The 16,250-nt window shown below is 23.8% G+C and overlaps 3 protein-coding genes across 3 annotated transcripts; 2 read left to right on the top strand and 1 right to left on the bottom strand.

Annotated features, from left to right (window-relative positions):
• Positions 1 to 1,975: 1,975 nt before the first annotated feature.
• PmUG01_10014300 (conserved Plasmodium protein, unknown function) lies at positions 1,976 to 6,253 on the top strand (the record flags this gene model as incomplete). The annotated part of the gene is made up of 4 exons (XM_029005321.1): positions 1,976 to 5,473; positions 5,631 to 5,702; positions 5,931 to 6,021; positions 6,135 to 6,253. The coding sequence occupies 4 exons, from the start codon at positions 1,976 to 1,978 to the stop codon at positions 6,251 to 6,253; spliced, it is 3,780 nt and encodes a 1,259-aa protein (XP_028861922.1).
• Positions 6,254 to 6,627: 374 nt separating this feature from the next.
• On the bottom strand, positions 6,628 to 11,220 carry PmUG01_10014200 (conserved Plasmodium protein, unknown function; the record flags this gene model as incomplete). The annotated part of the gene is made up of 1 exon (XM_029005320.1): positions 6,628 to 11,220. The coding sequence occupies one exon, from the start codon at positions 11,218 to 11,220 to the stop codon at positions 6,628 to 6,630; it is 4,593 nt and encodes a 1,530-aa protein (XP_028861921.1).
• Positions 11,221 to 12,407: 1,187 nt separating this feature from the next.
• PmUG01_10014100 (conserved Plasmodium protein, unknown function) lies at positions 12,408 to 16,236 on the top strand (the record flags this gene model as incomplete). Its single annotated transcript, XM_029005319.1, has 5 exons — positions 12,408 to 14,594; positions 14,755 to 14,938; positions 15,130 to 15,284; positions 15,717 to 15,903; positions 16,169 to 16,236. 5 exons carry the CDS (start codon positions 12,408 to 12,410, stop codon positions 16,234 to 16,236), a joined length of 2,781 nt encoding a protein of 926 aa, XP_028861920.1.
• Between the last annotated feature and the right edge of the window lie 14 nt (positions 16,237 to 16,250).

The raw sequence follows: 16,250 nt of genomic DNA, 5'->3' as shown, positions 1-16,250 counted from the left end.
AAAATATATATATATTCTAAAGAGGACGATACTATTCGTGAATTTGTTATAGAAAGCATATTAGCGTAACTCTTTTTTTTTTTTTTTTTTTTAAATTCAATAAAATGTTTATATTAAAATAAAAACAACTTAGCCATAATAGGCACAAAAAAAAAAAAAACGGAAGAAAATAAGAAAAAAATAATGCTTTACAATTATATAAAATATTAAAAATTCGTTAAAATGCGCTGTTCAGTGCAATTTTTTGTATGAATATATATATATATGTTTTTTTTTTTATGCCACCTCTTTTAATAGAATTTTATTTTTAATTTTTAAACTTTTTTTTTCCAGATTATATATATGGAAAAATATAATAATAACAGGAAAAAATAAGGTTTTGCATAAAAATAATAGAAGTCTTTTTCGGCATTCTAATATATGCATACATGTGTATACTTCTTTGTGCATACAAACAGCATGAACAAAAAATGAAAAATACGATATTTCAAGTTTAAATAAATGCCAATATGAGCAATTATATGAGTAGTTATATGAGCAGTTAATACGTTTGACAAATAAATTATAAAAAGAAAGAAAATTGACGAACGTTCATTTATATTTTAATGTATGTATACATTAAAAAAAGAATATATCAGTGAAAAAAAATTATTGTACATTCTTATAATAAAGCATTTTTTTAAAGTAAAAATATTAAAAAATATTTTAGGACAAGAAATTAAAAAATAGAGCAAGTATATATATGGTAAAATATAATAATTTGTATACGCGTACTTATATCCATAAAAAAGAAGCAAAAGGAAAAGAGGAAAGGAAGATATATACAATCTTTTTCATTTTATTACAAATAGGAGTGAATGTTTTTTTACTTTTTTGTACAATTATATTCTTTATGAGTTGTTTAAAATTTTGCTGTGTTATTTGCTTTTTTATTATTTCACAGTATGCATGCTATATATACGCAAAATATATAGGAATACATTCTGTTTTACTTCATAATTAAGGCTATTTAATTGTTTGTTATAATATACATACATGTGCATACGTTTATATATATATATATATATATATATATATATATATATATATATATATATATATATATATATATATATATATATATGGGTATATGTATGTGATTGCAATCCTCTAGTTTTCTATTTAAGTAGTTTTTACATTATATCTTTGTTAACCATTTATTTGTGTTTTTTTTATGGTTTTTATAATATTATGTAGTATACTGTTTTTTTTTGTTTTTTTTTTTTTTTTTCTACCTTTTTTTAAAATGTAACGGATTATTATTACTATTATTATTATTATGTTTGACCTCTCTCGTTTTTGTATTTCTCTTGCGTGCAACCATTATTAATACACAGAATATTTGTGCGCGTCTTAATCTTTTGTTTGACTTCCTTTTTCATAATTCTTTGACACGTATTACATCGTTGTGAAGCCTCATTAAGTATTACTATCTGCCGTTACCTTTTTAGTGAACTCTTTTTTTTTTATACATTTTAATATGTGTTTGGATATATATAAAAACGTAGATATACGTAGACGTGTTTAAATGCACACATAGATATGCGCGGTTATTTGTTTGACTTTGTTTGTTCGTGAGAAGTGACTCATATTTATAAAAGTGTGCAATGTTGTATACGTATTTTCCAGTTGAATAGGGTTTTTAATCATGTGTGAATTGAGAGTAACATTTACTTTCCATTTATATATATATGATACATATATTTGTTGTGTACCTTGTAAGGGGTAAAAATAATTTTAATAGAATATTTGTTACATATTCGTTTTGTTATTAATGTAAGACAACACATATTTTTATAAGTAATGTATTTATTTACGTATTTATGTATGTACGTATTTATGTATGTACGTATGTATGTGTTACATGCGCTTATAATTAATCAATTAATTAAATAACTAATTAAATAAGAATTAAAAAAACAAAAAAATAATAACAATGTTAAAAGATAAATTGTTAAAATTCTTGAATTATTACTACTTCATTAAAAATTACTATATTTACCATATCCTGTTTTTGTATACTTTTTTTTTAAGAATAACATACACTTATGCGGAAATTACGATATCGCATTTTTTTACTTTTTTGTTAAGTACATACGACAATACAGAAACACCAAGAAAGGAAGAAAATTTTTTTTATTATTTTATCCATTTTTTTAATTTTAATAGTAGAAATGATGATAAATTCTTAAATACAAAATTATTCGTTGTTGTGTATCTACCAATATGTTTGAAATGTTTCTATACCCTTTTTTTTGATTATATTGCATATTACATATATATTCGTTATTACTTTAGTAAAATTAATAAAAATTTTAGTAGGATTTATTATTCTTCAATATCTTATGAAAATGTAGATAGTAAGGGTGGAAATAATTCTATTTTTAAAAAAGAAAAAACTAAGCTGAACAGAATTAGTAAGAGAAAAAAAGGTCCAAATAATGTTTACCATCGGATGTTATCTGATATGCCTTTATATGAATTTAGAAAATACATGTTGAGAAAAAAAAAGCTTTTATCTATATGGCAAAGAAGGAAAATCTTACAAGTTCATAATAAAAGGAAGCGTAATGCCAGTAGGGAAAAAAATAGGTTACTTTATAAAGACGAAGTAAAAAATAAACAAACTCGTATAAAAGTAATAACGTGCACTAACAGTTTTATACAAAAGAACTTAATGAATAATAAGGGGAATTCCTCTGGTAAGAAATTTTTTTTTAATATATATAAGAATAATAAAAAAATATTTTTTAGAAGAAAAAAAAAAAAAAAGTTGTACAAGGATGAAAATAAAAAATTTTACAGCAATTTAATCAAAAGGGTAATGAAGGAGAAGAGTGAGAAATATATTCTTAATAATTTATGTATAAATATGCAAAATCATTACAAACGTTTGGATTATGTCTCTCGTGGAAATAGAATTACGAATGAAGCGTGTATTATTGAGGGTGGTCCCTTCAACCAAAGGGGTGTTAACAATAAAATTAATGGGAGTAATGGTGCGAATAGTGAAACGAGTAAATGTACGAGTAACCGCACAAATAATAGTTCCAATGTTATGAATAAGACAAATGTTATGATGAATGATTCATTCAGCTTTTATGACAATATAGAGAAAAGTGCAAATATAGACTCAAAGGAGGAAAGCATAAAATTGTTAAATTTTCATCTAGGAAAAAAATGTAATGATTATGTAAAATTAGGTGATTCAAAATATGAGAAAACAACAAATCATCAGGTCAATTATGTCGACAATTTTAACACTGAATATTCTCTTTTGAATGAGGAACATTGTGTTCCTTATAAAAATGAAAGTCAAAATTTTGAAGAAGTATATTTTGAGAATAATAAGGAAAACATTATGTTCATTTCCAATATGCTTGGTTATTACCATAACGATGGAAAGAGCATGCATATCGATAATAACAATAGTAATACGAATGGCAAATACAGTAGAAGGAATGAAGAATACAATAATAATAGTAACGATTGTTATAATAACTTTGGTCGCACAGATTTGCGGGTACTTGATAAGACAATCGACCATGCGTCTGCAATTAAGGACATTAATTTAGGTTACTTACATGTGAATAATTATAAAAATGAGAATAAGAAAAAATCATATAGAACGTTAAGAGGTAGTTTAAAGATGGATTATATTTTTAAGGATAGCATAGATTTAGCAGAAAATAATATGGGATCGAGTGAAAATTATGATTATTATTATTATAACAAATTTAAAAGTTTTAATTATGGAAAGAATGACAATTCATATAATGTTAGAGAGTTGATAAACAATAAGATAAATGCAGAATATTATCACTTAAAATTGAATATACTAATTTTATCATGTATTATTATTCAAATTTTTAACTCATTTATTTTAATTTTGATTTCTAATAAGTTTATAAGAAAAAAAGAGAAAATTTTTTTTTTCTGTTTTTTATATTCCTTATTAGAAAGTGTTACAGATGTTATTTCAGATAATATATTTTTTTTATGTGGAAAGTTTACAAACATATATAAAAGGGAATTTAGTTTAAATTCTATATATATTATACAAGTTATAAGTAAAATGATTTTAAGTCTTTCTACAGTTTTTATCTATTTCGTATATCACATATTTGTACTTTTGCATGAGCATGCGAATATTATGATTATAAACACTTTTATTAAAACATTATCCATTTTTATCCTTTCTTTTATTTTTCTTAAAAACAAAAATAATATTTTCAATTTTTATAAGAACGATAGATTTGAAAACGTAAATTGTTCTAAAGAAGATAGAAGGGGGATTACTGTTATCAATAAAACAATGGAAAATGGTACTGGAAAGAGCTTTTTTAAGATAAATATGAAAAATGATGAAATAGACAAGCATAATAATGGTGAAGATTATGTTAGAAGCCCCTTATATGATGAAGAGAAAGGAATTAATACTATAATGAATATACAGAACAGTAAAGAAAGGATCAATAATAACTGCGAAAATAGCAATGAGTTTAATTATTATGGTGGCATGTATGACAACTATCGCTACAATGATAAGTATTGCAGTGATTATTTTTATTCTTCGATTGATGTATTTTGTAATGAACAACTTCTTAAGAATGATTTTGTAAAAAATGAGTCAAACAAAAAGGAAACGTACATGGACCTATTATGTGATAATTTGAAACACATAGCAGAATTTTTTAATTTTTTTAAATTATTGTCAAGGATAAAATGTTATATATTTAAAAAAAATAATATTAATTATAATAACAGATATACATTGCTTACTGTACATGGAGCACAACTTGACGAGCAGATAAAAACAAATATTTTTGTTACGGAAAAGCAGGACTATAAAATAAGGTTATCCATTATGGATAATTTTAAAAAATTATTTAATATTAATGACAATATAAACTTTTATTCAAGAATAAAAAATTCGGGTATTACAAAATATAACTCCTTAATTGAGAAGGAAATAGAATATATTAATAAAAAAGAGAAAAAAAAAAAAAAAAAAAAGAAAGACAATAAGGATGATAATGGGAGATTAAGTAATATACATTTCCTAAGCCGTTTTAATAGCATAAAAAGTTTGAACAACAAAAAAAAATTTATTCTTAGCTATCCTATTAGACTATTACTAAACAATTTAAATTTTTCTAACATTTTTTATATATGCTTATTATTAATTATTCCCACTTTTGAAAGAATATTTTTAAATTATAAAATAAAATATATATCATTAGATATGCATTCCTATTGCTATTTGAATTTAGTAAATTATGTAACAGATTTAATAGGTCTATATCTTTATATAAGTTACTTCAGTGAAGAATCCTATGCTACATCAATTTTCCTCAGCTCGCTGGTTAATATTTTCTTGATGTCCTTACGCTTTTTATTTTTTCACTACAGATTTAATCAGCTCTGGTTACTGGTAATACAAATAATTCTCATCACATTTGGGGGAGAAAAAATGAGAAAAAAAAAAAAATAGTAATAAAAAGATAAAATGAGCATGACATGACGCGTTTATCATTAGTCGTACGCGATCATATCTTTTTCCTTTTTTTGTTTTTTTAATTTCTTTTCAGTTTTTGGAAACAATTCTGAAATCACTGCACAAAACATTCTTTTATATGCCTATTTATATTTTGGTAACGAAGGTAACCTTTTTCCCATTTTTCTTTTCTACCTAATAAAATGAGTGAATGTGATCCCTTGTGCATTCACTTTTCATAAGTCCATTACAAAATGATATTGTACTGCTATGAACTGTTAACTTTTTAGTGCATTATCGCGTGTTTAATTTTGCATATTCCTTTTAATTTATTGTACCATAACATATGCATAATTCTATTTTTAATTACGTTTTTCTTTCTCCATTCTTGCAGGTATATATAAAAAATATTCACAATTTGATGTGCTCCTTTTATTCTAGTATTTTAGATGCAAGCTCCTTTGCTTCTCACTATTTTGAATATTGTATGTTTTTAAAAAAAAATTGATTTATTGTATTTTTTTACTGTTGTGTGTTATATTATACGCATGTGCCTAATTTCGGTTTTTATAATATTCTTACCTTTTTTACTTCTTAGTGATTTTGAGCTATTATAGCATAGATGATTCCAAAAGCGCCTTCATTTTCGTATACATTATCTTTTTGATATTACATTTGTTATCGCTGGTTATTATTTCAAGATTAAAGAAGACATAAAATTTAATTAATTGCAGAAATGTTAAATCGGCTCTTTTTTTTTTTTTTTTTAATTTTATTTTTATCCCTTTTAAAAAGTTGATCATTCATTTGTGTAAAGTTTTAATTATATCATGAAGAGACAGGTGAAAAAAAGGGACGCTGTTCAATAAACAAGGAAAAAACTGACTATACAGAATGTTTGTTACTACCTTGTGTTAGAAGCTGATATATCATAAAAAGAATTTTGTTGTAAATTAGTGTACCATGCTTTATCTGTGTATGCATGTATGTATATGCGCATGTATATGTGAATACATTTAATATGAATATCCATGTGCATCTCTCAAATGGAATCAGACGTTTGCAAAGGTGTATATTTATCTACCCTTTTTTCATAAATTTGAAATATTTTCATACCTTTTTATTTGCTCATATAAGATATTATTTTTTTCTATTAAATTTTTTTTTTTGTTTATATGCTCAAAAAGAATTTTAATGTTTTCGTTAACTTGATATTTTTTATTTGAATACAAATATAAATTAATATAAATGAAAGACAATTTCAAAATTGAATAAACATCTAAATTATGAATGAAGGTTATCAAGACATTTAAGATGTAATGTACATGTTCATCTATAACTCTGTTTCCTCTTAATTTGTTATCATGTTCCAATTTTTCATTAATTTCTGAGTAAAAGTAAATGTACAAGCACTGAATTATTACTTCTTTATTTAAGATATATATATAATTTTTAAATAGGGAAAAGTTAAAATTGTATATTTCTGCTTGTTTAATTCTTTGTTCGTTTTTAACCAGATCAAGCAGAAGGAATAAGATGATAAAAGAGTGGTCGTTAATGTGTGTCGTATGGTCCATTTTTTTTATATTTTTTATTTGATTCGTTTCTTTATGATAGTTGCTAAGGTGTGTATCTTTATCAGTTTCCTTATTTTGCATCACTAGTTGCATGTCATTTTTGCTTGACTTAGCAGTTACTGTTATCTTCTTGGAGTTCGATATTTCCAGCTCCATTTTGCTTTCATCCTTCTCATCATGATGATCATCATTAAATTCCTCTTCTTCTTCTTCTTCTTCTTCTTCCTTTGTCTCTTTATTTTCCATATTTATAAAAGCATTTTCATCATTTACATATATTACATATTCGTTATCTGAAGTGCTAACATCTCTAAAAGGATCATCCGAATCTTCGGCTAATTTTATACCTCCATCTATGTTTAAATAATAAATGTTCTTAGCCATGAAAAAGGTATTGTTTGAACTGGATACAAAATTATACCTTTTCCTTTGATAAACTACTATCCTTTTTAAATGAAATAATTTTACGCAAAAAATTTGAAACATAGTATAAAAAAGTTCTGAGTTGTTAAAGCTGTTTAATATATACAAAAAATACAACACTATATTTAAGTCTACTGTTTGGTTACTTAGAAAGTAATTTAAATACATATTTTTAGAGTTATAGCACAACTCATTTATAAGGTTATCAAAAGTATTTCTTCTTCTAATTTGAAGTAAACACTCGATAAGAGTATTCATTTTGTGTAATGTGTTAAACTTATCTACATTTTTTAAGATAATGTTAATTATAATTGAGTCATTTATAAATAGATTATATTTCCTTAAATGGATTGTAATTTTTAATAAGCTAATAATGTAGTCATATTTTAATAACAATTTTTTTTCTGAATCGATGTACTCATAATTCTTTTTTAAAATGTATTTAAATAGAAATGTATTTACATTGTTTTTTTTTAAAATAAATAAACATAAACTATTTAGATCACTGAGCGAAAGATTGTTTAACAAAGCAGAATTAATTTCAATTGAGTGCAAATACAAGTCTTTAATTTTTTTAAAGAATTCACTATTCAATATGTCGTTATTACTTATCAGTGATTTGTATATGCTTATTATGTTGTTTATTTGGAAGGGGTTTAAACAGAAGGAGTTATTAGCTTGAACATGGCCCCTCAAATAATTGACATCATATGGATTATCATTATTGTGGTTATTTATATCCTTTGTATCGTTATTCCTGTTAGTGCTAATACTTCTTACAATTTTGGACACATGAAAAAAATAAAACTTTTCAATGTCTTCCTTTTTGTTGCACTCGATACTTTCTGTGCTCTTATAATTTATTAGGGAAAAAATAGAATTAGAGATGTACTTAATCTCTTCATCATTGCTTAACAATATTAAATATGAAATAATTTCTTTAAAAGCAAATAAATGGAAATATTGAAAAAAGAATGCGAAAGGTATGTACGAATAATTATTACTATATATACAAATGGCTGATAGCAATATTATGTATTCCTTATTATATAAAAGATAATTTTGTATTACATTTTTTTCTATTTTTCTCAGGATATTATATATACTTGTTTGGACTTGTAAATCTTCGCCATTTAACTTCTGCTCGTTTTTTAATTTTCCAAAATAACTTAAAAAAATAAAGGATGAATTAAAAATTCTTGTTATATCATAAACATTTTGGCACTTTAAAATAAGCTTATTTATTTGTACAAGAATTAGATTATACAATTTCATTAAATGCAATTTATAGACATTCTTTACAATAATGTGACTATTTTTGATATCGTTACCTTTTTTTTTATTACCTATTGTCTCTAACAAAATTTCAGTCCTATCATTAGCTGTAAAGTTAGTAATTATATTTAATTCTTTTGATATGAGACTATTAAGTAAGAGTGATAACAGATGTATATTTAAAAAAGAGAACTTGAGCCATGTAGTTATGCTCTCTTCATTTACGAAACGATAATCATTTAATTTACATTGAATGAATAGAAAAGAAATCATATTTGTTAATTCGTTGTTATGATTCAATTTATTTATAATAAAATTATAATTTTCTAATACCCTGTCATTTGTATGCTGTTTTATTATGCTCTTTTCGTTAACTTTGATAAGATTTATTTTGTTTATATCGTAACTGTATATATTATTTTTAATGTAACAATAAGCGTACAGAATATTTAAGATATTTTTAAAACTCTCAAGTTCATCTTTTTTGTCTATAAATAAATTAATTACATTGTTAAGAAAAGCAAATCTTCTCAGAAAGGTGGAGTAGAACAAAATTTTACATAGGAGACTTATATTTGATCTACTGATATGTATTTTTTTTTCTAATAATTCTTTTTTTAACTTAGAAAAGATGTTATCACATAAGTTTTCAATTTTGCAAAATATATATCCTATTTGTGTTGAAGTTTTGATAGGATTATCGTTAGCTGACAGTGCTATTGCCTTAGCATTATCATTAATTTTATTATACATTTCGTTTTGGGGTATTTTACATGTACTACTTAGTTTCCTATCTTGAGTAATAGAGTTATAGGTATCGGAGGATAATGAATGAACTATTTGCAGCGTTGGTTGTGAATTACATGAATGTCTAGTTGTTTCAGAACAATTCTGCATGTTGTTAGCAAAATTTTGGCTTTTATTTGTACTTTCAAAATAATGCTGATTGTTGAGGCAGATTTTATAGAAAGATCTAATTATGGGGAAAATGTTTTCTACTTGAAAATTGAGTAAATAATTTTTATTTATAACATGAATTAATATAGTGATCATTTGATAATCTAACAGATTTATTTCTGAATATATGTATAGTAATAATGAAGAGGCATAAAAATCTACCTTTTTCCAGCGAAAATATTGTATGCTATAGTTGTATATATTTATATCATTATAAAAAGTGCACATGTCAAATAAAATTTTTACAAGAGCATTATCAGTGAATGGAATAAAATCAGTTGAATTTGTAACATTTTGGTTATTATTGTTATAATTTATATTTTTTTGGTCCTTCACATATATGAAATAATTTAGTAATAAGTTCTCTATATGGTTAACTAATATGTTATTTTTTATTTTCAAAGACTTGAAAACTTGGCATAAGGTTAAAATTTCCTCACATTTTAATAAATTTTTTTTTTTAATTAATAGGTCTATTAAGAAATTTATGTAGACATTATCACTTAAATTTAAATCATTTTTAAATTCTTTTAAATCATTTAAATTAGCTATATTGTTAATATTATAAATGGTGAAATACAGCAATATGTTACAAATATGGTATGGAGAATAACTGACAAATATGTTTCTTATTGTTTTTTTTTTGTCATTATGAACTATGTTCTGATCAAACTTTTCGATACGAACTGAGTCTTCTTTTTCTTTCGACTCATCTATTTCGTTTAAGAATTGTCTAACTATTATGGTAACAAATTCGTTATCTACTATCCTTAGTTTATAAAAGGAATTAAAAAAAATAGAATAAGTTATAACATCAAAAGGTAATTTATTTTGCATTATGATATGTAAAAATTTATTTATTAGTTTCATATCTTTAATTTTTAATTTTGCGTGAGAATTTAATAGGACTGAAAAAGATTTTACATCAATAAATGTGTAATAATTAATTAAGTGGTTGTTAAAATATTTAAATAAATAAACAACATTTTGATTGTTTTCTACATTGCTAATTATATTATATAACTTAACAATTTCTTCAAGGTTAAATTCGTTTAACTTTTTTATTGCTTCTTCTAAAAGACAGTTAAATGTACTATGATATAAATTTAAATTGGCGTTTTCTAAATATAATTTAATTAATAATACAATTTTTGACGGATTAAGAAATTTGTATATCATTTCTACTCTCCTATTAATCTGTTTATAAATAGCTACATTGTTCACACTTTGCTTCTCTAACAAACAACTATATCTGTATAATTCTATGCATTTCATATTGTATATATTCTTGTTAATGTACTTGCTCTTATGTACAAAGGAGTGATTAATTTTTGATAATTGATGCAGATATTCTTTTTTAAAAATACTTTCGTGCCATTGTTTTTTGAATTTACAGTTAATTATTATGTAATAAAAATCAATGCGTAATGTTTTTGGAGCTTTCTGCATCATTTTTCAGATGAAAAATTAATTATAAAATAGTAGTTGGGTGTTACTTTTCTCATGTTTAATAATGAGGGAATTCCTTTTATAGAGAAATGCATAAAAAAGTTATACACAAGGACAAACATGAGTTAATATTTTTTTATTCTTTAAAAAAACAGGGAGAATTCGTAATTACGAAAAGAATGAAGTTAAAAAAGAAGAATCCCAATATGCTAAATATGTTTTGCTTTATTTATATCTTTTTTTATTTTCATTTAATTTTAATATTTTCTACATTTAATTTTTTTTTCACGTTGCAATGTACGAAGATTGAAAGGATTATAAGATATATTATTTACCTCATGGGCTATTTTTTTTGGCATTCAATGCAACAAAGGCAGAGGCAAATCTATATAAATAGTATGCTTGCAAGTGGTACGAACCTATACACATATATACAAACGTGTATAGGTACTTATATACATATATATATATATATGTACTTTTTCTCATTTAAATATGCTTGAAGATAATTTTAGCGCATTAAGTATCTACAATTTAATGAGACTAGGAGTCTTAGCTAAGAAAAAAGGTAATTCGTAATTTTTTTTTGTGAGAATTGTTGGGTAGTGGTTTTCTTTTTTTTTTCCTTCTTTAATATAGTTCATTTGGGCTTTGATTATAAAGAATTAAACGCTTAAAAACTTGACAGTGTTCCCATTTGTCCTTTGAGTAAGGGTGCAAATAAATTAAGTACAAGTGAAAGATAAACGAAGAAATAATAAGATAAATGAAGGGGAAAAAATTAACAGCGTTTTTATTTAAAGCTATTTTTATAATTCTATCCGAAACAGCAGAAATAATAAATATAAAAATTAAAGTGGGGGGGGAGGAAAAAAGAAAAATTATTTTTTAAATTAATGGTGTTTAATAGTGAAAAGGAGGAGAAAAAAAAAGGAAGAACATATTTTTATTTTTTAAAGTGTGTATTTGAGTATTATAACACTTTTGGGAACATAATTATTTATATTTGAAAAAAAAAAAAAAAAAGTACAATATATTTTTGTACTCAAAGAAAAAGAATTCTTAATTATTACATAGTATGGTACAAAATTTATGCCTTTTTTTTCTACATTTACTTTTAGCCTATTTTTAAATAATTTCACTTTTTCAAAATTTATGAAAACTATATATAACTGCAGTTAATTTGTACAATGAGTATATGGTATGCATTTTTCTCTTATGCTATAATAAGCTGTTTGCCAGTATTTGTGTCAAGTTCATTTAATTTTTGCAATTATGGTGAATATTTTAAGAATAATAAATGTTATGTATGTGAAGAAGACAGCTATTCAAGTCATAGGAATTCGGAGAGTTGTTTTAGTTGTCCCCCGTCTAGTTTTAATAAAAAAAGAACATCCAAATTTATTTATGACTGCACATGTGATAATAATTACTATTTAGATTACGTAGGTAATAGGTGCGACTTGTGCTCTTATATAAACAACCATTTCTATTGTAAAAAGAACTTAAATGAATTGCATGTAGATAATTTAGAATCATTTTTTAAACATAAAAATGAAATATCCTTTAAAAATTTTGATAGATGTTCTGTAAAACAAAAGAAAAAGAACATTTACCCATTTATGAATAACATGTATATTTATTGCAAAAGACCCTATGTTTGTTTAGATACTTGTGGAAAATGTGCAGAAAAGAATGAAGGTTTTATATGTAATAATTGTATAAAAAATTATTACAAAAATATATATGTAAAATATGCTAAATGTAAGAAATGTTATCATATTATATTTATTATATTCATTACTATGATTTATTGTATCCTATCTTTAATTTTTTTCATGGTGTTATTTAAATGCATAAATATTAGTCTTTACTTTTATCATTTTGACATTTATGAAAAGGGAACAATATATTTTTTGCATTATTTTCGTGAATTTATGTTTTATTTATCTCTCATTTTGTTGCTAAGTTTTTCAAATGATTTAACAGAAAATGAGAGGGAGAATTATACTTTATACGAAAAAGAGAACAAAGGGGGATTATACCTACATAAGGGGAACTTAAAAGCTCATTATTTTTTGAATATTTATTTGCATAATGCTTTTTATGATTTAATTAAAATCGTTCATTTAAATTTCTTACACTTTATTAAATTAGACTGTTTTCATTTTTATAGTAATCGTTCCAAAATATACATGTTACAAATACTTGTTTTCGTGTGGATAGTATTTTTGTTTACTTGTTTTACCCTAGTGTTTAATTTTATATTTTTGTACTTGAGAAAAGGAGCAAAAAATATGATATTAGAGGAAAGGGGAAATAAAAGTGAATCCTTAAATAATAACAAAATAAAGAGAATCAAAAAGTATATACTTGAAAATTTTAAGGATGAATATATCTATCCATTATTTCTACCTAATTATACTTTTCACAAATATGTAAATGCAATTTTTTTTTATAATAGTGATGTTATAGACTTTTTCAAAACATCTCTTCAAATATATTATTATCAATATATACATATTACTTTATATATTGGTAACTCTTCTATAATGTTTATTTTTCTTTCCTCTTATATATGTATTGGTTTATTTAATTATAATATATCTTATTATGATACGTCAACAGTGTGTTATGATGAATTACATTTAAAAGTTACTAAATTAATGGGTCTACCAATCATTTCTTGTTTTTGTTTTTTATCTTACTTAATAATTTTTATATCCATTTTTAGAACACCACGTTCTTTAAAAAGAAATTATAAATATAAATATATGTATGGGTTTTATACATTTTTATGTAAACAAAACAAATATTATTATTATATACTTAAAATATTGTTAATCAATATTTTGTTTTTATGTATAATGCGACTACCTGATCATTTAAGTTTCCTTATTTTTTTGTCTTTCTTCTTTCTTTTTTTTATTTGTTTATCTATGTTCGTTAATCCTCATATTAAAGTGAAGAATTATAATATCAAATTGGAGAGTTTTTTTTTCATGTTTTTATTTTTTTTAAGTATACAGTTAGAACAATTAAGAATAATAACGTATCATATTGTGTTAAGGATAATTCTTTCTTTCTCTACCTTGTTTATTTATACATTTATATTACTCTATTATTTATATTTCATGTTGAGAGATGTATTTTCTTATTTTAGCTTTTATGCAAAATATGTGAGGATAAAAAAAGACGGTTCTACTACAGAAAATAGAGAAAATATGGATAATTCATTAACCGTTAATTTCTATTTTTATTATTATTTGAAAAATAAAATGAACGTAAATTTGTTCCATTTTGATGAGGGTACGACAGATTTTTCGAAAAGGCACATCGATGAGGTCTTTTTGAAAAATTACGAAGTTGTAACAATGGTGTGTAAGAATGACAGAGAACAAAAGAAAAAAAAAAAAAAAAAAAAAAAATACGTAAATAACAAATGGTATATATTCGAACAAATGTAACAAAAAAGCATGACCTAAATGATACACTTATCTTTTTATGTTTTTTTTTTTTTTTTTTTTTCTTTCGAAGAAACCTCGTAGAGCTATATCAAAGAAGGACATAGGCTACATCTATCATTCGTGTGTTTTAATATCCCCATTCATTGCAGAAACGATTATTCAGTTATTATTTATTACGAAAAATATAAATCATATAATTCGTTTAAGAACAAATAATCCCCACGTCAAAATATACAACTTTTTATTTGAGAATGGTTTAGGCTAAAAAGAATGCAAAGAAAACTTACACTCATATTGTGTTTGCATGCATATGTGTGTGTATGGGTATATGTGTATATGCATATGTACATATATACATATATATACTTACATATATGTACTATATTTGCAAAGCGATAAGAAAAAAGGATCGCTACTTTTATTTCAACATATATTTATTTTTTAGGTTATATTGAAATTCAGAAAACAGCGATTGATAGGTTCATAACAAAAGCGATATGTATTTACAAACAAGTCTTCAAAGGAAATTATTTCTTATTTAGATCAGAAATGATATCTGTGTTCACAGACATTGTTAGAAATCTTAGATGCTTTAAAGATGTAAGTAAAAAAGAAAAAAATAGTAAGAAGCAGGACGATAATTGAAACTATAAAGAAACAAGACTAGTGACAGCAAAAAAAAATAAAAATTAAAATTAACGATAATTATAATGGTGAAAGCAAATGCGATAGCCACAATTAAACAAGATACAACTTAATACACGTTTTTTATTAAATAGTATTCTTCGTTTCATTTTTTTAATTGCTTCTAATATGTTACTGTACTTTTATAACTTCTACAAAAAAGCTAGCGTAATTTTGTATACTACATAAAACTTTAAAAATGTGTAGGAAAGCGTTTTTAATAAGCGCTAAATTTTTTTTAATTATGCACTAAATCAAACTGAACTATTATTTAAAAACCACATTTATAGCATCAAAAAAATGTTAAAACTCGTTTTATATGGGATTACAAATTTTACCATTTTTTAGGTTTACATCAGAGAATGCATTGCTAACCGAATTAGAGAAAAATATAAAATAAATGAAGTTGATAAAAACAAAATGATATATGATGAAAATTATGAGCAAAAACATATTAACACGTTTTTGTACAAGCTCAGACGTTTAGATAAAAATGTGGACAGAAAAAATCAGGAATTTTTTCAACTATTCCCAAGTATTAATTTATACATATGTACATATATATATATATATATATATATATATACACCTATGTGTATGCATATCAGCTGAGCAATCATAATATATTTATATGTGTAAATACCTACATACGCACATAAATATATTCAAATTGCTCATTTTTACTATAATGCAAGGATGAAACGAAAATTATTTATTTTAGTTGGAAAAATAAGTAGTACATTTAATTAATAACTAAACAATGAAATGATGCTTAATGTTTTTAATTTGTCAAATTACAGATATTGGTCATGTTGTACTTAAAAAAGTGAACGGAGGAGGAAAAAAAAAAAAGAGGAGAAATGCATAATTTATATAACTAAT

This window comes from Plasmodium malariae (genome assembly GCF_900090045.1).
Source record: "Plasmodium malariae genome assembly, chromosome: 10".
NCBI lineage: Eukaryota > Apicomplexa > Aconoidasida > Haemosporida > Plasmodiidae > Plasmodium > Plasmodium malariae.
The sequence above is the reverse complement of the archived record's forward strand: the minus strand, read 5'-3'. Positions and strand labels throughout refer to the sequence as shown.